This window comes from Scyliorhinus canicula, chromosome 18 (assembly GCF_902713615.1).
Source record: "Scyliorhinus canicula chromosome 18, sScyCan1.1, whole genome shotgun sequence".
Classification (NCBI taxonomy): Eukaryota; Metazoa; Chordata; class Chondrichthyes; order Carcharhiniformes; family Scyliorhinidae; genus Scyliorhinus; species Scyliorhinus canicula.
The window spans coordinates 28,631,983-28,659,067 of NC_052163.1; the positions used below are offsets into that span (position 1 = coordinate 28,631,983).

Sequence of the window (27,085 nt, forward strand, 5' to 3'; positions counted from 1 at the left end):
AAGAGGTCACTATAATTTATTGATTTGGCGGTCTAGTTACCTCTTTGGTACATAAAGTTTATTTGGATTAATTTCAGGAATTAACAATACCCGAGGCCCTAGCTTGAGAGAGCAGAACATTGCAGCCATAATAGTTAGTGCTAACTAAAAGCTAATAAGTCCAATAAGCAATTCAGGACGTTTTGTGGATCTTGATGATACAAGTAGTTGAGACGAATCGAGAAAACAGAAGATTTTTATTCATATAACACATTTTATGAGTACATGTTTCAAAATACTTTACAGCCAATAAGGTACCTTTTATTGAAGTACTTTTTGAAATGTAGCCAATTTGCGCACAGCAAACTCCCACAATCAGCAATGTGATAACCAGGCGGCATGGTAGCGCAGTGGTTAGCACTGTTGCTTCGCAGCACCAGCGTCCCAGGTTCGATTCCCGACTTGGGTCACTGCCTGTGCGGAGTCTGCACGTTCTCCCCGTGTCTGCGTGGGTTTCTTCCGGGTGCGCCGGTTGCCTCCCACAAGTCCCGAAAGACGTGCTTGTTAGGTAATTTGGACATTCTGAATTCTCCCTCCGTGTACCGAACAGGTGCCGGAATGTGGCGACTAAGGGCTTTTCACAGTAACTTCATTGCAGTGTTAATGTAAGCCTACTTGTGACAATAAAGATTATTATTAGATAATCTGTTTTCTGTGATGTTGCTTCAGCGATCGATATGGGGGTGGACATCAGGGATAACTCCCCTGCTCCTCTTCAGAATAGTGCCATGCAATCTTTTACATTCACCCAAGCAAGCAGATGGGGCTCCTTCTTAATATCGCCTCTGAAATGCAGTGCAGCACAACCTCATGACTGTCATCCTTGATTTCTGTGCTCAAGTCCTCAAGTAGGACTTCAACCTGGAACATTGTGACTCAGGGAATAAATGCATTTTGGAAGGAAACTAGAGATATAGACACGAGGGCAAAAGGAATAGAAAGATTTTTAAGGGATGAAATGAAGGAAGGTGGGGAGAGGCTTGATTGGAATTCAAACACCGGTGGTGCCCTATTTTGCCAAATGGCCTTTTACAGGTAAACTTCCATTTTGGTGATTTTCTTTTCCCGAGGTGAGTGTTTTTTTTTTAAACATTAACACTCATTTTATCTGTGGCTGTGTTCTAGTTGTGGGAGTGGAAGGAAAGTTATATTTGGAGCGACTGATTGATCCAGGCTCTGAAAGGCTGTGTTTGAAAGTATGATGTGGTGACGGACTGGGGTGGGCACAGTAACAAGTCTCCAACAACGCCAGGTTAAAGTCCAACAGGTTTATTTGACATGACTTCACCTGGTGAAGGAGCAGCGTTCTGAAAGCTTGTGATTTCAAATAAACCTGTTGGACTTTAACCTGGTGTTGTGAGGCTTCTTAGTATGAAAATATGAGCAGCCCTGACCACCAACGGTCAGTCTGCAGCCACCAATCAAGGGACTTTTGGACTCAGTCCCCAAGATAGAGTAGCATTAATGGCATCCTTTCCCAGCATGTTCCAGGCTCATTAGTTGCTTCTCATCTGTCCACCTCCACCTCCCTAGTTCCTGGTGCTGCTGCTTTCTGCCAGCAGAGTTGCACCTATTGTTGCCTGTACCTTAGCCCATCATCTTGCATGCCTTGGTCCCTTCTGTCCACGGTACAATGCAGAGGGAACGCTACATATGAAAGAGTAAAAAAGGTTAACGGAACAAAGGGAAGAGACAGAGCAGTTGGGAAGGAGATGAGAGACTGAATTGAAAGCAGAACAACAGATAGTTGAAGGCAGAGACAAACTGGCGAGCTCTGCAGGTGTGGATTCGACAGCGGAAGCTTTATTCCTTGTGGGTTTTTCCCTCCATGTTTGGAAGAGCTACTGTTTGTGGTATTCTTAGGTCACTGGTAACTATCAATTTCTTTGTTAGCATACAGTCTATTTTTAACCTGATGTGTTCAAATCAGACAGGATTCGCAATTTCAAGGCGCACAGAGATGCAGATTTTCACTTTGATTAAAACCATTTGTTGCCTTTGACACTTGAAAAATCCAATGCCTGTTTCAACAGTTCAACATGATGAAGCTAAGGTGATGTGTGAGCAGCAGTATGCGTGAAATGTGCTTCAAGGTTCCCTCATGATCTCGACTGCTTACCTGGTGTTAACTAAAATAAATATTTTCCCAAATCTTGCAAGTTATCACTTGCCAACAATGAATCATTTAAGAGTGGATAAAGTTCTGTCTTTCAACACCATTCACAATAGGTTTCAAGGTTTTCTTGTCTCTTTTATCATATCCCAAATGACATTCAGGGTCAGGTGTCGTACTGTATTTAAGATTGGAAATTTGTAGAAGATCAAAGAGGTAAATGTATAACTGCAATTTTCAATCGTATTACAATTACATGAATACAATAAACTGGAAGAAAACCTAAATACTGGCTTACGGTCAAGAATCATGTTCATATATTCCCAGTTCACAGAGTTAGCTGTACGCATTTTACATTACAAAAATGAGCATTCAGCCTAATGCACAAGCACTGCGGACAGCAGATTTAATTCAAGGTTCCATAGTGGTAAACCCACTTCCATAAACCCACTAAGTGCTAAATTGTGGGTTTATTCCAGATGCCTTTGGACAAATGGTGATGTTTCTCTGCCATTCATTTAGTAGCAATGAGCACTGAAATCATTTTTCAGTCAGTAGCCCGTGAAAACCTGAGCATGCTTTGTTTGGTTAAAGTCCTTCGAATATTTCTTTCAATCATCTGTATTGGTGCAAAATGATTTCCTATTATTTTCTCCATCCCCCATCTACAGCCCTGCCAGCTGTTAAATCTGGTAAGCAGATTACTGTCGGTAGCTGATTGAGTGAAACCATGTTGCGTTTAGTTGAAAGCTTCTGATTTGATTGACATTTGAGCTGTCTTCTCGCTCTTGGGGCCTTCCGACACCTTCTATTGGGTTATTATGTGATGGTATGATAGATTCTAAATGCACAGCAATGGCAAAACCTGTTCATTAAGTGTTGGGTGAATCAGGTTACCTCAGTGCTTCCTTAAACTAAGTTTTTCTTTTAAATAATTAATTTTCTCTCCATTGCTATTTTTAATGCCTTTTAGCAGTCTGTTCACATTAATTCAGCTCAATCTGGTTCAATTTAAACAGCTGATTTGGATCAATGTCAATACCGATCAGCTTTTAGAAATGGGCATATTTTCTACCATATGTCTAACAAGGAAACTATTTTTGTAATCTGCAAAACAGATTTTGAAGATGTGATGTGCAGGCTGATGTTGCTTCTGCTAAGATTTATAGATTGGGATCTTTCCATTCGTGCCTTTCCTTCCTCCTTTCTTTCCCACTTTCTTTCCTGTCTTCTCTTTCCCCCCCCCCTTCCAACCCCTTTGATCGTTACAAGTGTTACACTGATGCCAATTATGATTATTCACATAGGCGGTTTCAAGATTAGGTTTGTGAATCAGAACTTTGACACAAGAATTAGATTTACGGACAGGAAGTGCATGCCATAGACAGATATTTGATGAATAGATAGTTACTCTATGCTAGAAAAAAGTTTTTTTTAAATCATTTTAAGTACCGTAGAGCTGGGTGTTCAAGTCGACCCCACCTTTCAGCACAAAAACAATCAAGCTTTTTGCATCTAATTGGCATCTATGTGATTTTTACAAAATGCTGTACTTGCATTAGTGCTTAGCCTCAAGCTTCCACCACAGAAAAACATGTTTTACTTACTTTGTACTCTAAGCCGATGCATGACTTTCAGGAGGACTGTGTTGCAAAGAAGATCCCTGGGAGTTGAAGACATGCCCGCACAGAGCAGAATACACATGGTATGGTGCGTGACGAGCAGAAATGGGTCCTGCAGCAAAAAGAATTGAGTACAAAGTTGCTTTCAAGCAAAGGTTGTGACATTTGCTAACTCATTGAATAACTGCTGCAGCGAGGGAATTCGGGGTTAGTGAAGGACTGGTGTGAGAAGGAAGGAGGAGGTATCTGCCCTGAAGAACGTGCCCAAGACCAAAGGTGCCATGAGAACAGGGACCCACCATTGGCCTGACCCTGACAAGCATGTATCAGAATGGGTCCTTGGAAAATCATCAGAAATAGTTATATCGTCACCAGAAATGAATTGCGTATATGCACATTTAAGTAGGGCAAATCGACTTCCGGTGGCTGTGATGAAGTAGGAAGCCACACATTTGGGAGCTCCCATTTTAAACGGACTTTTCAGCTCTTTTTAGAGCCCAAAACGGAAATTTTTCGATGTCTCCCAGTGGGGGAAGGTGTGCTGAACGACTTTCCCCGTAGTCCATAACTCGGAGTGGAAAGGGGGAAAAAGCAGCAGCAGCTCCCCAGAAAAAACGGGGGAAGGGATCCAAGATGGCCGCAGGCAGAGCTCCAGAGGAGTGGAAACAGTGGGCCCAGGAGCAACTAGCTGATCTCATGCGCTGCTTCACAGACTTCAAGGCTGAGGTACTGAGCTCTCTGCAGGAAACAAACAGAAGGCTGTCGGAGATTCAGACCACCCAGGGTGCTGCCATCAAGGAGTTGCAGACGCAGGCCACTGAACGAGAGGAGGAGGCCGTGGTCCTCGTGAGTAAGGTGGAGGGGCACGAGGCACTCCACAAGAAGTGGCAGGAATGCTTCGAGGAGCTTGATCACCGCATGAGGTGGTAAAACCTGCGGATCTTGGGCCTTGCGGAGGGGCTGGAGGGGTCGGACCTGACAACCTATATGGCTATAATGCTGAACTCGCTAGTGGGGGCCGGGTCTTTCCATCTGCCCTTGGAGCTGGAGGGAGCACACAGAGTACTGGCCAGGTGGCCTAAGGACAATGAACCCCCGCGTGCGGTTCTGGTGAGGTTCCACCGGTTCAGTGATCGGGAGTGTGTGCTGCGCTGGGCCAAGAAGGTGAAGAGCAGCAAGTGGGAGAATGGGGTAGTACGGATCTACCAGGATTGGAGTGCGGAGCTGGCTAAGCGGCGGTTCGGATTTAATCGGACGAAGGAGGTGCTTTACAGGCAAAAGATAAAGTTCGGAATGTTGCAGCCCGCGCGCCTGTGGGTAACTTATTCGGACCGGCATTATTATTTCGATTTCCCGGAGGAGGCGTGGGCCTTCGTGCGGACGGAGAAACTGGACTTGAACTAAGGGTTTGGGGTTGCGGGGTCGGTTGTAATATCTTAATGCTGGATTCTGCTGTTGCTATGTTCCTTTTTTTTTGTACTTTTGCAATTTTGATATGGTTATTTATGGGGGTGTTGTTCTGCTATGTTTTTTTCTGCTGTGGGGCATTGGTTGAGTTGTGTATCTTGCGGGGAGGGTCGGGGGGGTTTGTTGTATTCTATGTCGGATTGGGGGTATGGATTGGGGCTGTTATTTGGGAGCTGCGTCAGAAGGGTGTGGTGGGGCAGTGCGAAAGCGCGGAGATGGTGATGGGGGAGGCGGGGCCTTAACTGGTTCTTCCCCGCGCTGGAGCGGTGCCTGGAGGAGGGATAGATTGGGGGATGATCCCACTTTGGGAGGGGTCGGGTTATTGGCGGGAGTTTCCAGGGTCAGCAGAAGTTAACTGACCCACGGAAGTACAATGGAGGACGGTTCGCGGCTGGGAGGGTTCCTAGCCTGGGGTGGAAGGGAGGGGGGGAAAGGGGAATACCGGGTTGCTGCTGGTAGGGTCAGGAAGGAGCTGGTGGGGGCTGGGGGGACAGAGGAAAGGTGTTGTCGCTGTGGGGACTGGGTCGGGCAGGGGGTGCTGGCCTGGGGCGGGCAGTCGACGGGCTATGGCTAGTCAACGGGGGAGGGGGGCGGGACGCCCTCTGATCCGGTTGGTCACCTGGAATGCGAGAGGGTTGAATGGGCCGGTGAAGCGGTCAAGGGTACTGGCTCACCTGAAGGGGCTAAAGGCAGATGCAGCAATGCTTCAGGAGACCCACCTGAAGGTGGCGGACCAGGTCCGCCTGAGGAAGGGATGGGTGGGGCAGGTTTTCCACTCTGGGTTGGATGTGAAGAACCGGGGAGTGGCGATTCTGGTGGGGAAAAATGTGTTGTTTGAGGCATCGGAGGTGGTGGCGGATAAGGGGGGTAGGTATGTTATGGTTAGGGGCAGGCTACAAGGAGAGAAGGTGGTACTGGCTAGTGTGTATGCCCCAAATTGGGACGATGCGGGCTTTATGAGGCGTATATTGGGACGGATCCCGGATCTGGAGGCGGGAGGTCTGATCATGGGGGGGGGGGGGGGACTTTAATACGGTGTTGGATCTTTCACTGGATCGGTCCAGCTCTAGGACGGGTAGGAGGCCGGCGGCGGCCAAGGTACTGAGAGGGTTTATGGATCAGATGGGTGGGGTGGATCCATGGAGGTTTGTGAGGCCGAGGGCACGCGAGTACTCTTTCTTCTCCCACGTACATAGGGTCTACTCTCGGATAGATTTCTTCGTGGTGAGTAGGGGACTGATTCCGAGAGTGGAGAAGGCCGAGTATTCGGCCATTGTAATCTCCGACCACGCTCCGCATTGGATAGAGTTGGAGATGGGGGAGGTGCGGGACCAACGTCCGTTGTGGCGGTTGGATGTGGGGCTGTTGGCGGAGGAGGAGGCGGGTCCGGGCAAGTATTGAGGGGTACCTTGAGGTGAATGATACGGGGGCGGTTCAGTTGGGGATGGTCTGGGAAGCCCTGAAGGCAGTGATTCGTGGGGGGCTGATATCCATCCGGGCACACAGGGAGAGGAGCGAGAGGAGTGAGAGGGATAGACTGGTGGGAAAGATGCTGGAGGTGGACAGGAGGTATGCAGTGGCACCAGAGGAGGGACTGTTGGGGGAGAGGCGCAGCCTGCAGGCTAAATTTGATTTGCTGACCACGAGAAAGGCGGAGGCACAGTGGAGGAAGGCACAAGGGGCAGTGTGCGAACATGGTGAAAAGGCGAGTAGGATGCTGGCTCATCAACTCCGCAAGCGGGATGCGGCTAAGGAAATTGCTGGAGTGAGAGACAAGAGTGGGAATGTGGTGCGGAAGGGGGTAGAGGTGAATGAGGTCCTCAAGGACTTTTACGGGGAACTGTACCGGTCGGAGCCAACGGGGAAGAGGAGGGGAATGGAGAGGTTCCTTGACGGGCTTTCTTTCCCGAAGGTGCAGGAGGAGAAGGTGGAGGGGTTGGGTGCGCCGATTGAGCTGGAGGAGCTAGTTAAGGGGATCGGGCAGATGCAGTCAGGGAAGGCACCGGGGCCGGATGGGTTCCCGGTGGAATTTTATAAAAAGTTTGTGGCCCTAGTGGACCCCTTGCTGGTGCGGACACTCAATGAAGCGTGGTAAGGGGGGACTTTGCCCCCGACAATGTCGCGGGCGCTGATCTCGTTAATTTTAAAGAGGGACAAGGACTCCCAGCAGTGTGGTTCATACAGGCCCATATCTCTCCTCAACATGGATGCTAAGGTCCTGGCAAAAATCCTGGCCACCAGGATAGAGGACTGTGTGCCAGGGGTTGTGCACGAGGACCAGACGGGTTTCGTGAAGGGAAGGCAGCTGAACACGAATGTGCGGAGATTGTTGAATGTCATCATGATGCCGGCGATTGAGGGGGAGGCTGAGATAGTGGTGGCACTGGATACGGAGAAGGCCTTCGATAGAGTGGAGTGGGGGTACCTATGGGAGGTGTTGGGGAGGTTTGGATTTGGTGAAGGGTTCATTAAATGGGTAAGTCTGCTATATGAGGCCCCAATGGCGTGCGTGGCCACGAATAGGAGGAGGTCGGAGTACTTCCGGCTTTACCGAGAGACCAGGCAGGGTTGCCCCCTGTCCCCCTTGTTTGCACTGGCAATCGAGCCGCTGGCGATGGCATTGAGGGATTCAGTGAGGTGGAGAGGCTTGGTGCGAGGTGGAGAGGAACATAGGGTGTCGTTGTATGCCGACGACCTGTTACTGTATGTGGTGGACCCGGTGGGAGGGATGCTGGGAGTGATGGAGTTGCTAGTTGAGTTTGGGACCTTTTCAGGTTATAAATTAAATTTAGGCAAGAGCGAGGTGTTTGTGGTGCACCCTGGAGACCAGGAGGAAGGAATTGGTAGGCTCCCGCTTAGGCGGGCAGGGGAGAGCTTTAGGTACCTGGGGGTGCAGGTGGCCAGGGACTGGGGGACTCTTCACAAGCATAACTTCACCAGACTTGTAGATCAGATGGAGGAGGAGTTCAAGAGGTGGGACATGCTGCCATTATCGTTGGTGGGGAGGGTACAGTCCGTCAAAATGACGGTGCTTCCGAGGTTCTTGTTCCTCTTTCAGTGCCTGCCCACCTTTATCCCCAGGGCCTTCTTTAGGAGAGTGACTAGCAGTATTTTGAGCTTTGTGTGGGCACATGGGACTCCGAGAGTGAAGAGGGTGTTCCTGGAGCGAGGGAGGGATAGAGGCGGGCTGGCGCTGCCCAACCTTCTGTGGTACTATTGGCCAGCCAATGTGTCAATGGTGCGTAAATGGGTGATGGAGGGGGGAGGGGCGGCGTGGAAAAGAATGGAGATGGCGTCATGTAGAGGTACGAGCCTGGGTGCCATGGTAACGGTACCGTTGCCGCTCTCCCCTAAGAGGTTTACCACGAGCCCGGTGGTGGCGGCGACCCTAAGAACCTGGGGACAGTGGAGACGGCATCGGGGGGAAACAGGGGGCTCGATGGAGGCTCCACTGGGTGGCAACCATCGGTTCATCCCGGGGAACAAGGATGGGGGATTTAGGGGGTGGCAAAGGGCGGGCATCAGCAAATTGAGGGACCTGTTTATTGGTGGAAGGTTTGCGGACCTGGGGGAACTGGAAGATAAATTTGGCCTTCCCCAAGGGAACATGTTCAGATACTTGCAGGTAAAGGCGTTTGCTAGGCGACAGGTAGAGGGATTCCCTCTGCTGCCCTCGTGGGGGACGATGGACAGAGTGCTTTCGGGGGTGTGGGTTGGAGAGGGGAAGGTGTCTGACATCTATAAGGTAATGCAGGAGGTGGAGGTGTCGTCAGTGGAGGAGCTGAAGGCTAAATGGGAGGAGGAACTCGGGGAGCAGATAGAGGACGGGACTTGGGCGGATGCCTTGGAGAGAGTCAACTCTTCCTCCTCATGTGCAAGGCTTAGTCTCATTCAATTTAAGGTGCTGCATCGGGCCCACATGTCCGGGACTAGGATGAGTAGGTTCTTTGGGGGTGAGGACAGATGCACCAGATGTTCGGGGAGTCCAGCGAACCACGCCCATATGTTCTGGACATGCCCAGCACTGGAAGAATTCTGGAAGGGTGTGGCGGGGACGGTGTCGAGGGTGGTTGGATCCAGGGTCAAACCAGGGTGGGGACTCGCGATTTTTGGAGTTGCGGTAGAGCCGGGAGCGAATGTTTATGATTGTTAATATTATTGTTATTTTTGGTTTTTTACTATGGTGCGTTATTGTTGTATAAATTCAAACTTTTTCAATAAAAATTATTTCAAAAAAAAAGTAGGGCAAATCAAACCTCAAGTCCAGCAAAAAATTGAGATTAATTTGAGGGCAGCACGGTAGCATTGTGGATAGCACAATCGCTTCACAGCTCCAGGGTCCCAGGTTCGATTCTGGCTTGGGTCACTGTCTGTGCGGAGTCTGCACATCCTCCCAGTGTGTGCGTGGGTTCCTCCGACCCTGGGTCACTGTCCATGTGGAGTTTGCACATTCTCCCCATTCACCCTCTCAACCCAAATATGTGCACGTTCGGTGGATTGGCCATGCTAAATTGCTGCTTAATTGGTAAAGAAAATGTTTGGGCACTCTAAATTTATTTTAAAAAAAAGAAAATCTATAAGGACTGTTGCCATCAAAGGTAGGGTTTACCTCTGAGCTTATTTAAGCCAAGATTTGTTTGGGACTGTTGAACATAATAAGAACATAAGAACTAGGAGCTGGAGTAGGCCATCTGGCCCATCGAGCCTGCTCTGCTGTTCAATGAGATCATGGCTGATCTTTTGTGGACTCAGCTCCACTTTCCGGCCCGAACACCATAACCCTTAATCCCTTTATTCTTCAAAAAACTATCAATCTCTATCTTAAAAACATTTAATGAAGGAGCCTCAACTGCTTCACTGGGCAAGGAATTCCATAGATTTACAACCCTTTGGGTGAAGAAGTTCCTCCGAAACTCAGTCCTAAATCTACTTCCCCTTATTTTGAGGCTATGCTCCCTAGTTCTACTTTCACCCATCAGTGGAAACAACCTCCCCGCATCTATCCTATCTATTCCCTTCATGATTTTATATGTTTCTCATCCTTCTAAATTCCAATGAGTACAGTCCCAGTCTACTCAACCTCTCCTCATAATCCAACCCTTTCAGCTCTGGGATTAACCTAGTGAATCTCCTCTGCACACCCTCCAGTGCCAGTACGTAATTTCTCAGGTAAGGAGACCAAAACTGAACACAATACTCCAGGTGTGGCCTCACTAACACCTTATACAATTGCAACATAACCTCCCTAGTCTTAAACTCCATCCCTCTAGCAATGAAGGACAAAATTCCATTTGCCTTCTTAATCACCTGTTGCACCTGTTAACCAACTTTCTGTGACTCATGCACTAGCACACCCAGGTGTCTCTGCACAGCAGCATGTTTTAATATTTTATCATTTAAATAATAATCCATTTTGCTGTTATTCCTACCAAAATTGATAACCTCACATTTGTCAACATTGTATTCCATCTGTCAGACCCTACCCCATTCACTTAACCTATCCAAATCCCTCTGCAGACTTCCGGTATCCTCTGCACTTTTTGCTTTACCACTCATCTTAGTGCCACCTACAAACTTGGACACATTGCACTTGGTCCCCAACTCCAAATCATCTATGTAAGTTGTGAACAATTGTGGGCCCAACACTGATCCCTGAGGGACACCACTGGCTACTGATTGCCAACCAGAGAAACACCCATCAATCACCACTCTTTGCTTTCTATTAATTAACCAATCCTCTATCCATGCTACTACTTTACCCTTAATGCCATGCATTTTTATCTCATGCAGAAACCTTTTGTGTGGCACCTTGTCAAAGGCATTCTGGAAATCCAGATATGCCACATCCATTGGCTCCCCATTATCTACCGCACTGGTAATGTTCTCAAAAAATTCCACTAAATTAGTTAGACACGACCTGCCCTTTATGAACCCATGCTGCGTCTGCCCAATGGGACAATTTCCATCCAGATGCCTCGCTATTTCTTCCTTGATGATAGATTCCAGCATCTTCGCTGCTACCGAAGTTAAGCTCACTTGCCTATTACCCGCTTTCTGCCTAGCTCTTTATTTAAACAGTGGTGTCACGTTTGCGAATTTCCAATCCGCCAGGACCACCCCAGAGTCTAGTGAATTTTGGTAAATTATCACTATTGCATTTGCAATTTCCCTAGCCATCTCTTTTAGCACTCTGGGGTGCATTCCATCAGGGCCAGGAAATTTGTCTACCTTTTAGCCCCATTAGCTTGCCCATCACTACCTCCTTAGTCATAGCAATCATCTCAAGGTCTTCACCTGTCATAGCCTCATTTCTATCAGTCACTAGCATGTTATTTATGTCTTCCACTGTGAAGACCGACCCAAAAAACCTGTTCAATTCCTCAGCCATTTCCTCATCTCCCAATTTTAAATCTCCCTTCTCATCCTCTAAGGGACCAATATTTACCTTAGAAATTCTTTTTTGTTTTATATATTTGTAAAAACTTTTACTATCTGTTTTTATATTCTGAGCAAGTTTACTCTCATAATCTATCTTACTCTTCTTTATAGCTTTTTTTTAGTAGCTTTCTGTTGACCTCAAAAGATTTCCTAGTCCTCTAGTCTCCCACTAATCTTTGGCACTTTGTATGCTTTTTCCCTCAATTTGATACTCTCCCTTATTTCCTTAGATATCCATGGTCAATTTTCCCTCTTTCTACCGTCCTTCCTTTTTGTTGGTATAAACCTTTGCTGAGCTCTGTGAAAAATTGTTTGAAAGGTTCTTCATTGTTCCTCAACTGTTTCACCATAAAGTCTTTGCTTCCAGTCTATCTTAGCTAGTTCTTCTCTCATCCCATTGTAATCTCCTTTGTTTAAGCACAAAACACTAGTGTTTGATTTTACCTTCTCACCCTCCATCTGTATTTTAAATTCCACCATATTGTGATCGCTCCTTCCGAGAGGATCCCTAACTATGAGATCATTAATCAATCCTGTCTCATTACACAGGACCAGATCTCGGACCGCTTGTTCCCTCGTAGGTTCCATTACATACTGTTCTAGGAAACTATCGCGGATACATTCTATAAACTCCTCCTCAAGGCTGGGTTGACTGACCTGGTTAAACCAATCGACAGGTAGATTAAAATCCCCCATGATAACTGCTGTACCATTTCTACATGCATCAGTTATTTAGAATAGAATAGAACAGTACAGCACAGAACAGGCCCTTCGGCCCTCGATGTTGTGCCGAGCAATGATCACCCTATTTAAACCCACATACCCGTAACCCAACAATCCGCCCATTAACCTTACACTACGGGCAATTTAGCATGGCCAATCCACCTAACCCGCACATCTTTGGACTGTGGGAGGAAACCGGAGCACCCGGAGGAAACCCACGCACACACAGGGAGGACGTGCAGACTCCACACAGACAGTGACCCAGCCGGGAATCGAACCTGGGACCCTGGAGCTGTGAAGCATTGATGCTAACCACCATGCTACCGTGAGGCCCCATTTCTTTGTTTATTGCCTGCCCCACCATAATGTTACTATTCGGTGGCCTATAGACTACTCCTATCAGTGACTTTTTCGACTTACTATTCCTGATTTCCACCCAAATGGATGCAACCTTATCTTCCATAGCACCGATGTCATCCCTTACTATTGCCTGGATGTCATCCTTAAATAACAGAGCTACACCACCTCCCTTACCATCCACTCTGTCTGAATAGTTTGATACCCTCGGATATTTAACTCCCAGTCTTGACCATCCTTTAACCATGTTTCAAAAATGGCCACTAAATCATAGTCATTTACGATGATTTGCGCCATCAACTCATTTACCTTATTCCGAATACTGAAGTATTGAATACTGAATACCTTATTCCGAATACTGAAGTACCGAATATTGAAGTACTGTTAACTGTGTAAAAGTGGTTTTGCAATTTAACTTTTTTTTTCTTTATTTTAAAAATTGTTTAACTTTAATATTAAATCATCACAATTGGTCTGAGAGTTAGTTCTTGACTTCAGAAAACTTCACAGCACAAATTGCAGAATCATCTGGCAGCTGTTTCAAGTTTCCCTTTGGGATTTGGATAGCCTAGCACTTGACATCTGCCATGCAATAACCACAGAATTCACAGTGGTATTTGTCTGTATATCTGAGGCAATTAAATTAAAGCCTGTGTTAATTTGCATACAAAAAGTCATATCGAACATCAGCTTCCCTGCAGGAGATTTTGTGCATGTCGTTGACAACTGTTGGATGGGTGAGGATGGAGTAAAGTTATGGATCAATAATGTGTGGACTAGGCATCTCAGTGGTCTAGCTAAACAATGCAGCTTATGTTCACATCCCATCTAAGCATTAAATCAAGAGGTTTGTAAATAAATAGCACCCACTTTGTAGTTATATCAGGGGATCTATTGCCCAAAGTTCAATCTTTGGATGCATGACTCAACAAGCTATTGAAGGATCATGTTTGTGGTGAATAGACAGGTGGATGGTTGGTGGAGAAAAAGGCCTCATAGACTGAAAGAAATGTGTGCTATCCCACTTGTTGGTGGTTTCATTATCAAATCGTGGGTGGAATGGTATAAGTGTGCCAAGTGTCAACATATTATTCAAATAATGTGTAGTATCTGCATATTTCCAATGAAGAGGAAGACGATTTGTTGTTTGGGAGGGGGGGGGGGGGGGGGGGGGGGGGGGGGACGTGGGAGAGGTGGAAAGTGGGGGAAGAGGGGAGAGGGGGAGAGGAGGGGAGGTGTGAATCCAAAAAGGAAAAAGCACCAAATCTGATCCCGGATGGGACCTTATGACGATGCCATTGCCAAAGTGACTCAGTGAGTTTGAAGAACGCTTGGAGACCGAAGACAACAAATGTTGTGGTTTAAAATACTTTGATCTTGGTTATAGGTATCGTGCTATGAATAATTGATTCAATAAACCATACCACATTAATATGAATTATTATTATGTTTACTTTCACATTGCAAAATGGTGAACACGGGCAGTTCACATTTTATGTTGGGCAGTTGTTGACTCCCCCATATTTGGAGGCTTCACATGCCATAATCTTCAGCCAGTAACACTTATCACTGCTACCTACGCCTTCTTTTCTGGAGCTGGACGAACTTCATATTACTTATAGAATTATGAAAAGTATGGAAAATAGATTGTAGATATTGAAATGGAAAGATGAATCCTAGCACTTTCAGCAAAGCAAAGTGACAACATGGATCCATGAAATATTAATTCTCTGGTTCTAGAAATACCAAGTGAGACTGTAATTCAGTTTTTAAGATTAGATCTGAAGATGTTTTCCTGGTTGATTCAAGCTGAAGCAAAGTACAGGCTGGCTGAGGCGAGAAAAGGTAATTATTGGAGCATTAAACTAGAAGTTGATGATCATTCCTTAGAATAGTCCTGCAAGTGCTTTGGTATTATCTGATAAAGTATCATGGCTAAAAAATATCATATTACAGTCACCCTCCATCCAGTTGCAAGGTGCAGAGGAGGGCTAACATTGCTCCAGAAAATAAGGCGTAGGTAGCAGTGATGAGTGTTATTTGCTGAAGATTATGGCATGTGAAGCCTCCAAATATGGGGGAATTGACAACTGGCCAACATAAAATGTGAACTGCCTGTGTTCACCATTTTGCAATGTGAAAGTAAACATAATAATAATTCATATTAATGTGGTATGGTCTACAGACAATATGTTCTGTGTAAGTACATAAAGAATGAGCTAAACTCAAAATGTTCACCACTTCTTATACCGCCAATATTCTGTCATCTGCCTTTCACAGACTTGCCCAAAATTGCTTTGAAGACTCTCCCCTGCAACAGAGGTTAAAAACCAGCAAAATAATTAAATTGGTAGCCACATTTTAATTCACTGGAAAAAGTCAAGGAGGGCAGTGTGCAAGGAGTGGTGGCGGGGAGGGCTCACGATGGCATGCAGAGGGGCAAGGAGGTGGATGAGGATGACAAACGATGTAAGGCAGAGGGAAGACAGATCTTTACATCCACACAAGGTTGTACAACTGCTTCCCACCAGATCTGCCTCTTTGTCATGTGACATTGCATCAGAATCAGGTGCTTGTGATAACCCTTTATTCTACATCTCTCCCCAAGACTTTGTCCCAACAATATACATACTCCTTCCCCCAAAGTTTCAGATTTCACCAAGTTAGACTCTGTTGTGTCTTGACCAATCTGCCTGATCTGGCCCTGATTTCATTTCGAGGTTGAAGACGAACAGGAGTAGGAGTGTCTTCCGCCTGGGTGGTTGTAGAGTTTCTATTTGTTTCAAGTTCCTTATATCCATCCAGATTTAAATAGTATGTGCAAGACTTCAATGGTTCCCTTCCCAATGATATCAAGGTTCTTTGGTTCCTTCTGATGTTTCCATGTTTTGTCTCAATTCTATAAGAGCTCTTTCTGTTACAGTGGATTCTTTCCGTTGAGCTCGTATCTCTGGGCTGTAACACGTTCTCTCTCATGATCTGCTCCTGAAGTTGAAATTATGAGCTTGACTGTCTCTTCGTTGCTCCTCACTCTTCCTAACTTTATCATGATTATGTGAGGTAATATTAGGTTGCAGAGCTGTTGTATTTGCAGTCATCTTCCCATCAATGGTTCTGATGGTGAGAACCTGTTTTTAGTGAGGTTCTGTAATTAAGAAGGGCTAAGTTAATATCTTTGTTCTTTTTCATCAGTTCCTTGATTGTTCAAATTCCTCTTTCTGCTTCTCCAGTCAACTGCGTGTAACTAGGCGTACTCGTCACATGCAAAGTTATGGAACAGCTCGTTAGCAAACTGGGTCTGTTGTCTGGCACCACAATATCCGAGATGTCATGTGTTGCAAAGATTCATCCCAGTGTGTAATGACTGCCTCCACCCTGGTGCTGAAAAGTGGAGGGTGCCAGCAGCTCACTCTGCTGTTGTATATTCATTGCACATGTAAGGCAATTCATGCTTAACTCTCCAATGAAGTGACTGTGCCTGACCACCAGGGCCCTTGCGCAGTATTTCGCTACTGTGAAGTTCTCTCTGTTCAAAACATTGGTAAAATACTGGGTTGTTGGGGGTGTGATCTAGCTATCCATTCTGGCAATACTCTTTTACTTGAATGTGTTCATCATCCTGCTGCTATACTTGTTTAATTTCTTGAAATCTCTTCTCAGTGGCTGGTAAGTGTTTGGTATTATTTGCAGTATATGCTTCAACTTCAATAACACTTAAATCTTCCAGTTTGATTTATTTCACTGGTATTCTTGATCATACATCTGCCCTTAGGGTTATGTAATATTCTGTTTTCAGCTTCCTTAAGCCTGAAAATAAGGATGGAAATTAGTTTCTGAATACAATATTGGACTGCTCGTCAGAAATTTCATCAACCTTGCAAATGAGCCTTGGCTGCAAACATGTTTTTCTGCTCAGTAATAACTCTGGTGCTTTATCACATATAGAAGTTCTACAATTTCTTTATCCTTACACCTTAGTGCAAGGCCAAGTGTTAGCCCTACTCTGCACCTTGCAACTGGATGGAGGATGACTGTAATATGATATTTTTTGTGCCATGATACTTTATCAGATAATACCAAAAGACTTGCAGGAGTATTCTAAGAGATGATCATCAACTTCTAGTTTAATGCTCTAATAATTATTTTCTGTTTTTGTTCGCTTCTCCCAAGGAGGCTATTTGTTTTTGCTGTGGCTCTTCCGCTTCTTAGATTTTACTTAGTTTTGTTGTTATTTCTTTCCTTCTGTGAACTATGAGAGCTTTAGACATACAGACATTTTTTAAATGTCCTGGCTTCCCAGTTGTGGCACTCAGCTCCCCCTGCTGGGCATTCTTCCCACTTATGCAGAGTTTTAACATCTCAAGATGGCAGCTGCTGTGGTTTTTCCTGATTTTGCGTTTGTTTGCTTCACTGCACATTCTCTTTTTCTTTTTGTCCAACATATCGAACGGCACCATTCCTCTTTTGTTCCAAAACATCACTTTCCTCGTGAACAACTGTTCCGGTTATCTTTCTGAGCTCTGTCTGTCGCACTATTTGTCCAGCCTTTGTGAGAGTTAAATCTCCCCCTGTTTGCAAAAGGTCTGATAGTGTTTTATCTGAGACCCCAACCATGATAAAATTGAGTGTTAATGTACGTCTGAGGATCCCATAGTCCCAGTTCTCCGCAAGTATGTACGGGTCATTTATAAATGAATCCATGGATTCGCCCAGACTTTGCCGCCTCTTTTTCACTTGCTCAATGACCAAATTTTTTGAACACTGAAGTACGAATCAAATACCTGGAGAGCTTCCTCACATGAGCTCAAAGCTGCAGCGACATCCTGTCGTGCAATAATATAGTTTGCTATGGTCCCGACTGCATAGAGTAAAAACTGACGTGACTTTTCTAATCCTTCCTATGCAAACATAAAACTGTCACTATCTGGAAAATCTCCTCCAGTTCTCTCAGCGTTGAGTCTTTCAGCTTTACGGAACAGTTCTGGGTGAGGCAATGTAGACTCCATGCCTACCTCCAACCTGGACCTGTTGCTGCCTCTATAGTTTGGCTTGTAGATTGTGACCTGTACTCCCTGCTGCCTGGACTCTGAATCTGTTCGACTGCTCGCAGCTGTAGCATTCACGATACTCCATTCCCAGGAGCATTTCATCTTTTTTTTCTTCGCATCCTTTTTGCGAGGATTTGTAGGTATTTCAGGCCTGCACTCTTCATTCGGAGTTTGTCCAGGTTTTTACAGTCTTTCTGCGGCCACCATGTTTTATCTCGTGTTTTGAGGTCTACATGGGGTTTATTTGCGTTTGCTTGTAACTCTTAGAGTGCAACCATAAATTGTTATTTGTAAAAACCATTTTTGTTTACATATGACTCTGTATACATTTCAGTGCTTCCCACCAAATCTCAGTCTTTCATTCATTTATTTTGTCCTGATTATTGTTCCGTTAAGGTGCAGACTTTAAGCTACAATGTGCACTTAGTTAAGTAGGACCATGAATACCAATACCTTAAATTGTTTAAAATTCTGTTCCACCCTCTTATCTCATTAACAAATTAAACGAGTGTTGCACTTTTCTATCTTGTATAAAACACTCAGTCTACTTACGGCCTTCTAATTACAAGAGATCAAATTGATGACTCACTCAAATTGTTAGACTAATGGGGTTAGTTTATTTTGTAGCCAGGAATACAGATTTAAAATGGGCACCAATGGGTTTACTTGAAAATTAAAATGGTTACAGATTTAAACAGTTGCAGAAAAGAAAATGTTAATTTTTTAAAAATCAACTATTGCTTCATTACCATCAAATGAACGCCTCATTGATGTCTAGCTCGATTTATTCCCAGTAAGTAAATACTTCGCCAGGCCTAAATTTACCATCGACTGTGATTGTACAATCACCCAAAGCAGCCGGTTCCTGGTTGTAGGCTCTTCTTCCAATGATCAGTCGTGTCTTTCCATGTGATAATTTGCAGGGTCACCTTCCTTCTACTGCAGTGCTGATCTCTTGCCCCCGTACTAAATATCTCCGATGTGTTCAAACTTTTATACCCTTTTAGTTTACTTTATTGACGGGCCACACCATTCTAAGAAACCTCTTTTTAAAGTGTCCAAATATGTTCTGCGTCCTTTATTTAAACCCTGCCAGTTTATGTCTCTTTCTTGTAGCAAAACATTCCATCTTATGGAAGACCACCCTGGAAACACTGCCACCTATCGCTCCACGTCCCTCCAGACACAACCCATGACCCACCTGCGGGGTTGCGACCCGCACTTTTTGAAAATCCCTGGTGTAGAGAGAAAAACAGAGTTAATGTTTCAGGTCTGTGGCCTATCACCTGAACTGGGAAAGCTTAGGAAAGTAATAGATTTTGAACAAGGTATGGGTGGAAATGTGGACAAAAGGTCTGTGATAAGATGAAATTCAATCCCTCTTTAGCGCAGACGTGAAACACTAATTGTATTTCCTGCTCTCAGTAGATGCTGCCTAAACTGCCCAGAATTTCTTGTTTTCATTTGTTTAGTATTTAGTTTAAGACGGCTACACCATGGATTGCGATAAGGCGAAGCAGTGTTCCAAACACATTTTTCAGAGACAACTATAAGGGGCTACAATTTTCTACAATAATATAAAATTACCGGAGATTTGGGGGGGGGGGGGGGGGGGGGATAAAGGCGGCTAGCTTTCTGGGTGGATTCAAATCAATGTTTAAATAAAGGAAAAGAAAATGCTGGAAAATCTCAGCAGGTCTGGCAGCATCTGTAGGGAGAGAAAAGAGCTAATGTTTCGAGTCCGATGACTTTTTGTCAAAGCTAATAGACAGAGAAAGTGGGAAATATTTATACTGTGGAGCAAGAATGAAAGATGAGTCATAGCCACAGAAACCTAGGGAAACCGGGTGCTGATGGCCACAGAAACCAAGGGGAAAGAGTGCTAATGGCAGTCCCCAGAGAGGACAAAAGATGTGAAAGGTCAAACAGCAGGGAAACTAACATCCGAGGATGAACTGTAGATGTGGGGGGGTGGGGGGGGGGGGGGGGGGGGGACAAAGAGGAGAAAGGTGAAGGAAGGATGGATAAAATGGGGGGGGAATTAAATATATATTAAGAAAGAAAGAAATGCTAAAAGACCGTTAAAATGAAAAGGGATGGAAACGAATGGGCAGGGTACATCTTGGCCAGGATTTCACAACTGAATCTGCTGGCGAAAGTTGCTCAGGAGAATTCACGGCAGGACAGATCTGTGCTAGTGTTAGCTCTGTTTAGAACTCCAGGGTCTCTGGTTAACAGCCTACAAAGGAGAAAACTTAGCTGTGAAACAAAGCAGCATAAAGAGGATTCCTTGAGCTATAGTTTTGTTAATTGAGCCAATGCAAATAAGGATGTAAAGGTCATGGGTGTTATATGCAAGGAAGTACTGGCAAATAAAAGAAGCGTCAGATTTTGAAAGAGGAGTAGTGGGTAAAAAATTCCTTTTTGAGATTGAGACCCCAGAGTTGGTTATTAACTTACAGCTGAATCCAAATGAAAAGACTATGCTGCTGTACCTTGCCTGTGACAAAAACACATAAAAAGCCCAAGAGGCTGAACCATTCTGGAGTAGCATTTCCCAGGAATATGCAGTGCTGAATAAAATGTGCATTTTGTTGCTATTTCCCTTCACGCCGACCAACATGCGATTGGACATTCAGCTCAGGGTTGAATGGGAGTCTGGCTGCCTGTTTCAGCCTGAGGGCAGCTGGGAAGAATAACAGAATTGGTGGCAACGGTGTGCAATTTTCAAGAGTGGCCAAAGGGGCTGGTTGAACTTCAGCTTTGTTGAACCTGTTCAGCTGAATGTAAATGATCCCAGTAAATTCCCCCAGTATCTTGGCCAACCTATCTCCATCAGTTAGCACCACAATGCTTATTCCCCTCATTTGCTGTTTGTGAAAGAAGAAAGAAACCTTGTGTTTCCTGACTGTGCACTTCAAAATAATTGATTGATTGTGAAGTAGCGCAGCATTCGACATCAATCTTGACCCAGCCTTGACAGAAACATCTTGAGTCGTTCATAAGCAATGCTGATTTTATTGATAAACGAGTCGTATGGAGAAGAAGACAGAATCTTGCAAAAGTGTTTTGGTCCCTGAAAATTGTAAATAAATGCACCAAAAATACTGATTTTCTTTTTGTCTACAATTTATGATGTAGAAATCTTTGTAAGTTGCATTGTAAACTACAGAGCCACAGAAGCAGTTTTACTACATATTTTTCAAGCATCTGTACTATTTCGATGTTACTCCAACTTACTTGGATTATATTTCTTCCTTTTCAATTTTTTTCTGACATCAGCTTATTAGAACTGTCTTTGTTTTCTGTCATTACAAATTGTCCATCTTTTATATATTTCAGGGGATCAGTGATTTCTGTGTGGCTCCAGACAAATTCATCATGAACATGACGCATGATAAAATAACCTCAGGTAACCTTCCACACTCTCCCAGCAAAAAGACATCTTTCACTTCTCCTTTCCCTCAAAGTCGGTAATGAACACGGACATACAGTTCTATGGATCAGTGGTTTTCTAACCACTTTGCCGGAGTAGCCAGTCATTTTTATGTGACTCCAGACAGTAAGTGATAGCTTTTCATCTGTGGGTGCTGACAGAGCCCTGGCTGCTTCTGCCATGTACATAGAATTACAGAAATTCCCAGCACAGAAGTGAGGCTTACTATGCCTTTTTCCAGAATTTTGAGAGAACCTATTCCCATTTCCAATATCTTTTACTTTTTGAAAATAATTTTACAAATACTTAGCTGCTTCTCTTTTTAAGAGCTTTGAAACTCTGCAACCGTCACTGTTTTTGTTCAGACACTTCATGTCTCACAACCTCCTGCGATTTTTAAATGCATATATTATTTCACCTTTTGGTGGTAATCTATGCCCTTTATTTATAGATTCACTTTTATCAAAACCTTTCATGATTTTGATAATATTGATTAGATGTTAACTTTTTCCTGTTCTAGTGAAATGAGCCACAGTTTTCCCGCCCAAATTAAAATCTCTCTCCTCTCCATATCATCTCTGTGAATCTTTCTCTCCTCTCCATATCATCTCTGTGAATCTTTCCGTATCCTGTCCATGACCTAGCCTGGCTGTCTTTCCCGAAGTAAGATTCCCAAAATTGAACATGATATTTTACATGTGGCCAATCTAATAATTTGTGTAAGATTAACACCTATTTGCTTTTGTACTCTCTCCCACTCTGTATAAAACATTAGGAATCTGGAGGGGCTGTTTAGCACAGAGCTAAATCACTGGCTTTGAAAGCAGGCCAGCAGCACGGTTCGATTCCCGTACCAGCCTCCCCGAACAGGCGCCGGAATGTGGCGACTAGGGGCTTTTCACAGTAACTTCATTGAAGCCTACTCGTGACAATAAGCGATTTTCATTTCATTTCATTTCATTTTCAACAGCTTCAACAAGTTGCAAAATTTTTGTATTTGATTTGCCCAAATTGTTTTTTTTTTTTTGCAGCTCTACTCTTTTGAAGGTTTTTTCTTTAAGTAAATTTCTTCTTATTCTGTCTCAAATTTTATATATTTATTTATCTGCCCGATATACTAATCTATCTGTGTCTTTGTTCTCTCTATAATTTGGATAATTGCACCCAAATCATCTCAATTAATTTTATTCATTCATGGGATGTGGGCGCACTGGCTGTGCCAGCATTTATTGCCCATTCCTGAGGGAAATTAAGAGTCAACTATATTGCCGTGGATCTGGTAAGGTAAGGACAGCAGATTTCCAGTGCACCATGTGGGTTTTTTTTTAACGACAATCAACAGTCATCATTAGACTTTTAATTCCAGATTTTTGTTAAACTCAAATATCACCGTCTGCCATGGTGGGACTCAAATCTGGGTCCTCCAGAGTATTACCCTGGGTCACTGGAGTATTAGTTCACTGACAATACCACTACACCACTGCCTCCCTTATGTTAAATGTGCATTGGAAAGAAACAAAACTACAACAGAATAATGGTGATGTTGGCACAAACCATTGAGCACATTCTCCTGTCTTTTTTTTAAAAACCAAAAATAGTTAAATCCAAATAATTCATCCATCAACTGAAGTTATAATTTTCAAATTTAGTCTACCTCACATCAAGAAACTGACTTCAAAAGAGCTGTCCTGTAAGATGTATGCACATATACATAGTTTCACTTCTTAGTTCATGTTGTTTCGCAGTTGGCCTCAGAGAGTTATTCTAACTGACATTTATTTGTTCCTCTTACAGAGGTGGTACATTACTACCTGTACTGCAGCCACAGTATAAGCAACCCTTTTCAACAGGTATGCAATATTTTATACTGCCCCGATTTTTGGAAGTAGGTCGATTGACTAAATAATGTTGTGTGAAATTAAGTGGTTGAACTCTCTATTCCAACAATACAAGTGCAGGCTGAGTTATTTATTATATGTGTCAATATATTTGAAAAAGAAGAAGGGATGGAGGATGGGACATAACTAGCCAGGTCTTTGAGCAGGCTGGCATAGATGCAATGGGTTAAAGATGTTGAAAACTTCTGTGCTGCTGGTAGTTTCATTTGCATGGATTTGAATTAATGAGGTAAAGAAATGCTTTTCAGATAGGGGTGGAAAGTGGAAGTGGGACAGACTGGATTATGTGGGACTGGCTGGATGGGCCCGAAGGCCTTTTCCTGTGAACTGCTGTTTGTCTCTGTTCAATTTGAAGCTTGATTTTTTTTTTTGGAAAGGAGGATTTGTTTCTATTATTATTATTAGCTAAGTAATTCACATGGAAACTGAAAGCAGGAAGTATTTGATTATTGCATTCTCAGTGCAACATATTGTGTGAATAAGATTGCAATATTTATTTCTTCCTCTGTAGATTCTATCAGTTTTCCAGCGATCTCTGACTACCATGGAACTGCAGATCCAAGGATTAATGCATATTGCAGTGCCAATATTCCCAATGGCAAAGGTAGGAATAACATTTCTGTTTACAAAGCCTTTGTTTGGTGCCTCAGTTTTACACTGGTTAGCAGTTATTAGCACTGCTATCTCATAGCACCAGGGACCTGGGTTCAATTCCAGCCTTTGAGTGCCTGTCTGTGTGGAGTTTGCTTTTTCTCCCCGTGTCTGCGTGGGTTTCCTCTGGGTGCTCTGGTTTCCTCCCACAGTCCAAAGATGTGCAGGTTAGGTGGATTGGCTGTGCTAAATTACCCCTTAATGCCTAGGGATGTGCAGGTTAGGTGGGGCTACGGGGCTAGGGTGGGGGAGTGGGCCTAGTTGGGGTGCTTTTCAGAGTCGGTGCATTCTCGACGGGCCAAATGGCCTCTTTCTGCACTGGAGGAATTCTTACTGTTATTGAATCCTTGAACATGTTGTCATCTCGCAACTTCATTTAGTTTTACCATAACACCCTGTTCCAGGCTATCCGATCAGATTTTATCCCCTCTCACAACAATGCAGTGGTCCGAACCAAGGTTACTGGTGGCATCCTCATTGACAGTGACTAATGGTACATTATCCCTTCTCCGTCTCTGCAGTTTTTGCTGAAGCCAACCACGCCATCATACGCGAACATTTTCAGCCTGTTCCACTCTTACTGTCCAATCATAGCCAGAACATTTCCCACAGTGGCTTCTTGTCCTGCGTCTGCACTGTTATCTCTGGAGCCTGCTTAAGATCTACTTCTCTACTACACCATTATTATGACTCGTGCTGCTTCTTAGCTGAAATAAGCTAATTGCTTTGATTGCAAGTGAACCGAGATCTCCCTCAATTGCAGCATAAATTGTCTATTCCCTTAATTAACTCATTGAGCCAGTGGGTGATTCCATGCTATTTCTGATATTTCTGATTGGGACTAACACGATATTTGTGTGACTGAACATGTTTTTGTACAAAAATGTCTTCTATTTTCACAGAAGGACCTTCTTGGGATACAGATGCTGCTAAATAGATCTGAATCCAATTTGCACCAGCTCACAGCAATGCTCGACTGCCGAGGACTCCACAAGGTGACTTGTTAAAGATGCAAAGTGATACCTTTTGTTTGTTTTAAACAATTTATGTTTTTATTTTTCTATACTCTATTTGCTACCTCTTGCCTATGGGGAATACTGCTGTGTCCTAATTTGGTTAATGAATGTCAGCTCCTGATTGGCTGCGAGGAATAAAAAATATTTTGCGCCGCACTCTCATTTGCTCTCTCTCGCTCTGGAAAGAGAGAGGATAGTGCACTAGTACAAGTTACAAACAAGATAATAGTTTGTAAGTTATGTGATTGGCTCATCTCTGTGCAGGCCTGGTGAAGAAGAAGTTATTCTTTCACTCAAGTGCAGCTAGGAGAATTAAATAACCATTTATCAAAGTTGTTGCAGGATTCCCATAAAGAGTTGGATTTCCAGCAGGTCTCAAAATTAGTTGTTTGCGGTCTTTTCGCAGAACGGTTTTCTGCGCTGTTAGACTTGAAAGGGAACAGGCTTGGTGACCTTATGATGCTGTCATCTTCACCCTGAAGGAGGATTACCTCCGGCATTGTTGCCGTCTTTGCTGCTTCTGTTATTTCTGGCTGTGTTGTTTTCAGACTGCGTGGTTTCTCTCTGGTTCTTGTGGTAATATATTATTTGTGGTTGGCTTTGGTCATGTAACCATATAATCGATAGTTCTATTGTTCACCCAAACTTATTTGAAGTTAGAAACTATTGTCACAATGTGGGGAAGGATGGTGACCATTCGTACCTATTTATGATGTCCCGGCCTCTCTAAGTTATTTTCATTTTCAGGTAGGTAGGTCCACAAACCATAGAAGATCTGATTCCACAAATGATTTTGTCTTGGTATATCCGTTTAAGGGGCAACCCACCCATGGTCATTAAACTAGGAACTTTCCGGAGATTTGAGGTAGTTCTGGTTCTCTGCAGAAATTACAACAGCACCTGGGGCAGGATTCTCCGACACCCCACCGGGTCGGAGAATAGCCGGGGGCCTGCGTGAATCCCGCCTCGCCATTTACCGAAGTCTCCAGCACCAGAGATTCGGCAGGGGCGGGAATTGCTTGTGCCTGTTGGCGGGCCCCCCCGCAATTCTCCGGCCTGCAATGGGCATAAGTCCCGCTGCTGTCATGCCGGTCCCGCTGGCGTGAATCAAACCACCTACCTTATCGGCAGGACCAAGCCGCGCGGGCGGGCTCCGGGGTCCTGGGGGGGGCGCGGGGCAATCTGGCCCCGGGGGGTGCCCCCACGGTGGCCTGGCCCGCGCTCGGGGCCCACCAATTGGCGGGCCTGTGCTGTGGGGGCACTCTTTTCCTTTCGCGTTCGCCATAGTCTTCACGATGGCGGAGGCAGAAGTGACCCCCTCCCCTGTGCTTGCGTGGGGATGACGTCAGCAGCCGCTGACGCACCGGCGCATGTGCGGACTTCCGCCGGCCGGCGAAGTCCCTTCGGTCCCGGCTGGCATGGCGCCAAAGGCCGTTCCAGCCGGCCGGCGGGGCGCCAACCACTCTGGTGCAGGCCTAGCCCCTCAAGGTTAGGGCTTGGCCCCTAAAGGTGCGGAGACGTCCGCACCTTTGGGGCGGCCCGACGCCGGAGTGGTTCACGCCACTCCATCCCACTGGGACCCCCCGCCCCTGATCTTCAGCCATCTTAGCAACTTTTCAATGTCCGTTTTTAAAAGGAAAGGCAGTTCCAGGCAATTATATACTGAGTGTAGTTCACATTGAAGTTATGAATAGGGCATGCATTAGAAGATGCACTGGAAAACCCAGGAGGAGGGAAATGAAAGACTCCAAAAGGACTGCACCGATGAAAGCCTCCAGAAGGCATGGTAGCACAGTGGTTAGCACAGTTGCTTCACAGCTCCAGGGTCCCAGGCTCAATTCTCAGGCTTGGGTCACTGTCTGTGTGGAGTCTGCACTTTCTCCCTGTGTCTGCGTGGGTTTCCTCCAGGTGCCCCGATTTCCTCCCACAATCCAAAGACGTGTGGGTTAGGTGGATTGGCCATGCTAAATTGCCCTTGGTGTCCAAAAAAAAAGGTTAGGTGGTGTTACTGAGTTATGGGGATAGGTGGAGGTGTGGCTTAGGTAGGGTGTTCTTTGGAAGGGCAGGTGCAGACTCGATGGGGTGAATGGCCTCCTTCTACACTGTAAATTCTATGATTCTATGACCAAATAAAGGGCAAGGAGAGAATTGGAGAATGGAAACAAGTCAGCACTTTGTCAGAGACAGACCTGACTGTTTAGTGAAGCTAAAAAGGGTTTAGCTGAAATTAAGACAAGTAGAAATGAATATTCCATTTGTGAAATGCATAGGTCCAGA

General features: G+C 44.8%; 1 protein-coding gene across 3 annotated transcripts in view; it reads left to right on the forward strand.

Moving 5' to 3' along the window:
• ttyh2 (tweety family member 2) overlaps positions 1-27,085 on the forward strand; it is a 162,614-nt gene that overhangs the window by 115,222 nt on the left and 20,307 nt on the right. For 2 of the 3 annotated variants that reach the window (XM_038776652.1, XM_038776653.1), the window contains 4 exons: positions 21,150-21,219; positions 23,038-23,093; positions 23,653-23,745; positions 24,695-24,787. In XM_038776652.1, coding sequence (XP_038632580.1) covers positions 21,150-21,219; positions 23,038-23,093; positions 23,653-23,745; positions 24,695-24,787 — 312 coding nt within the window. Of the gene's footprint in view, positions 1-16,301; positions 16,426-21,149; positions 21,220-23,037; positions 23,094-23,652; positions 23,746-24,694; positions 24,788-27,085 lie in introns of those variants that run through there. The other variant, XM_038776654.1, reaches the window with a different exon arrangement.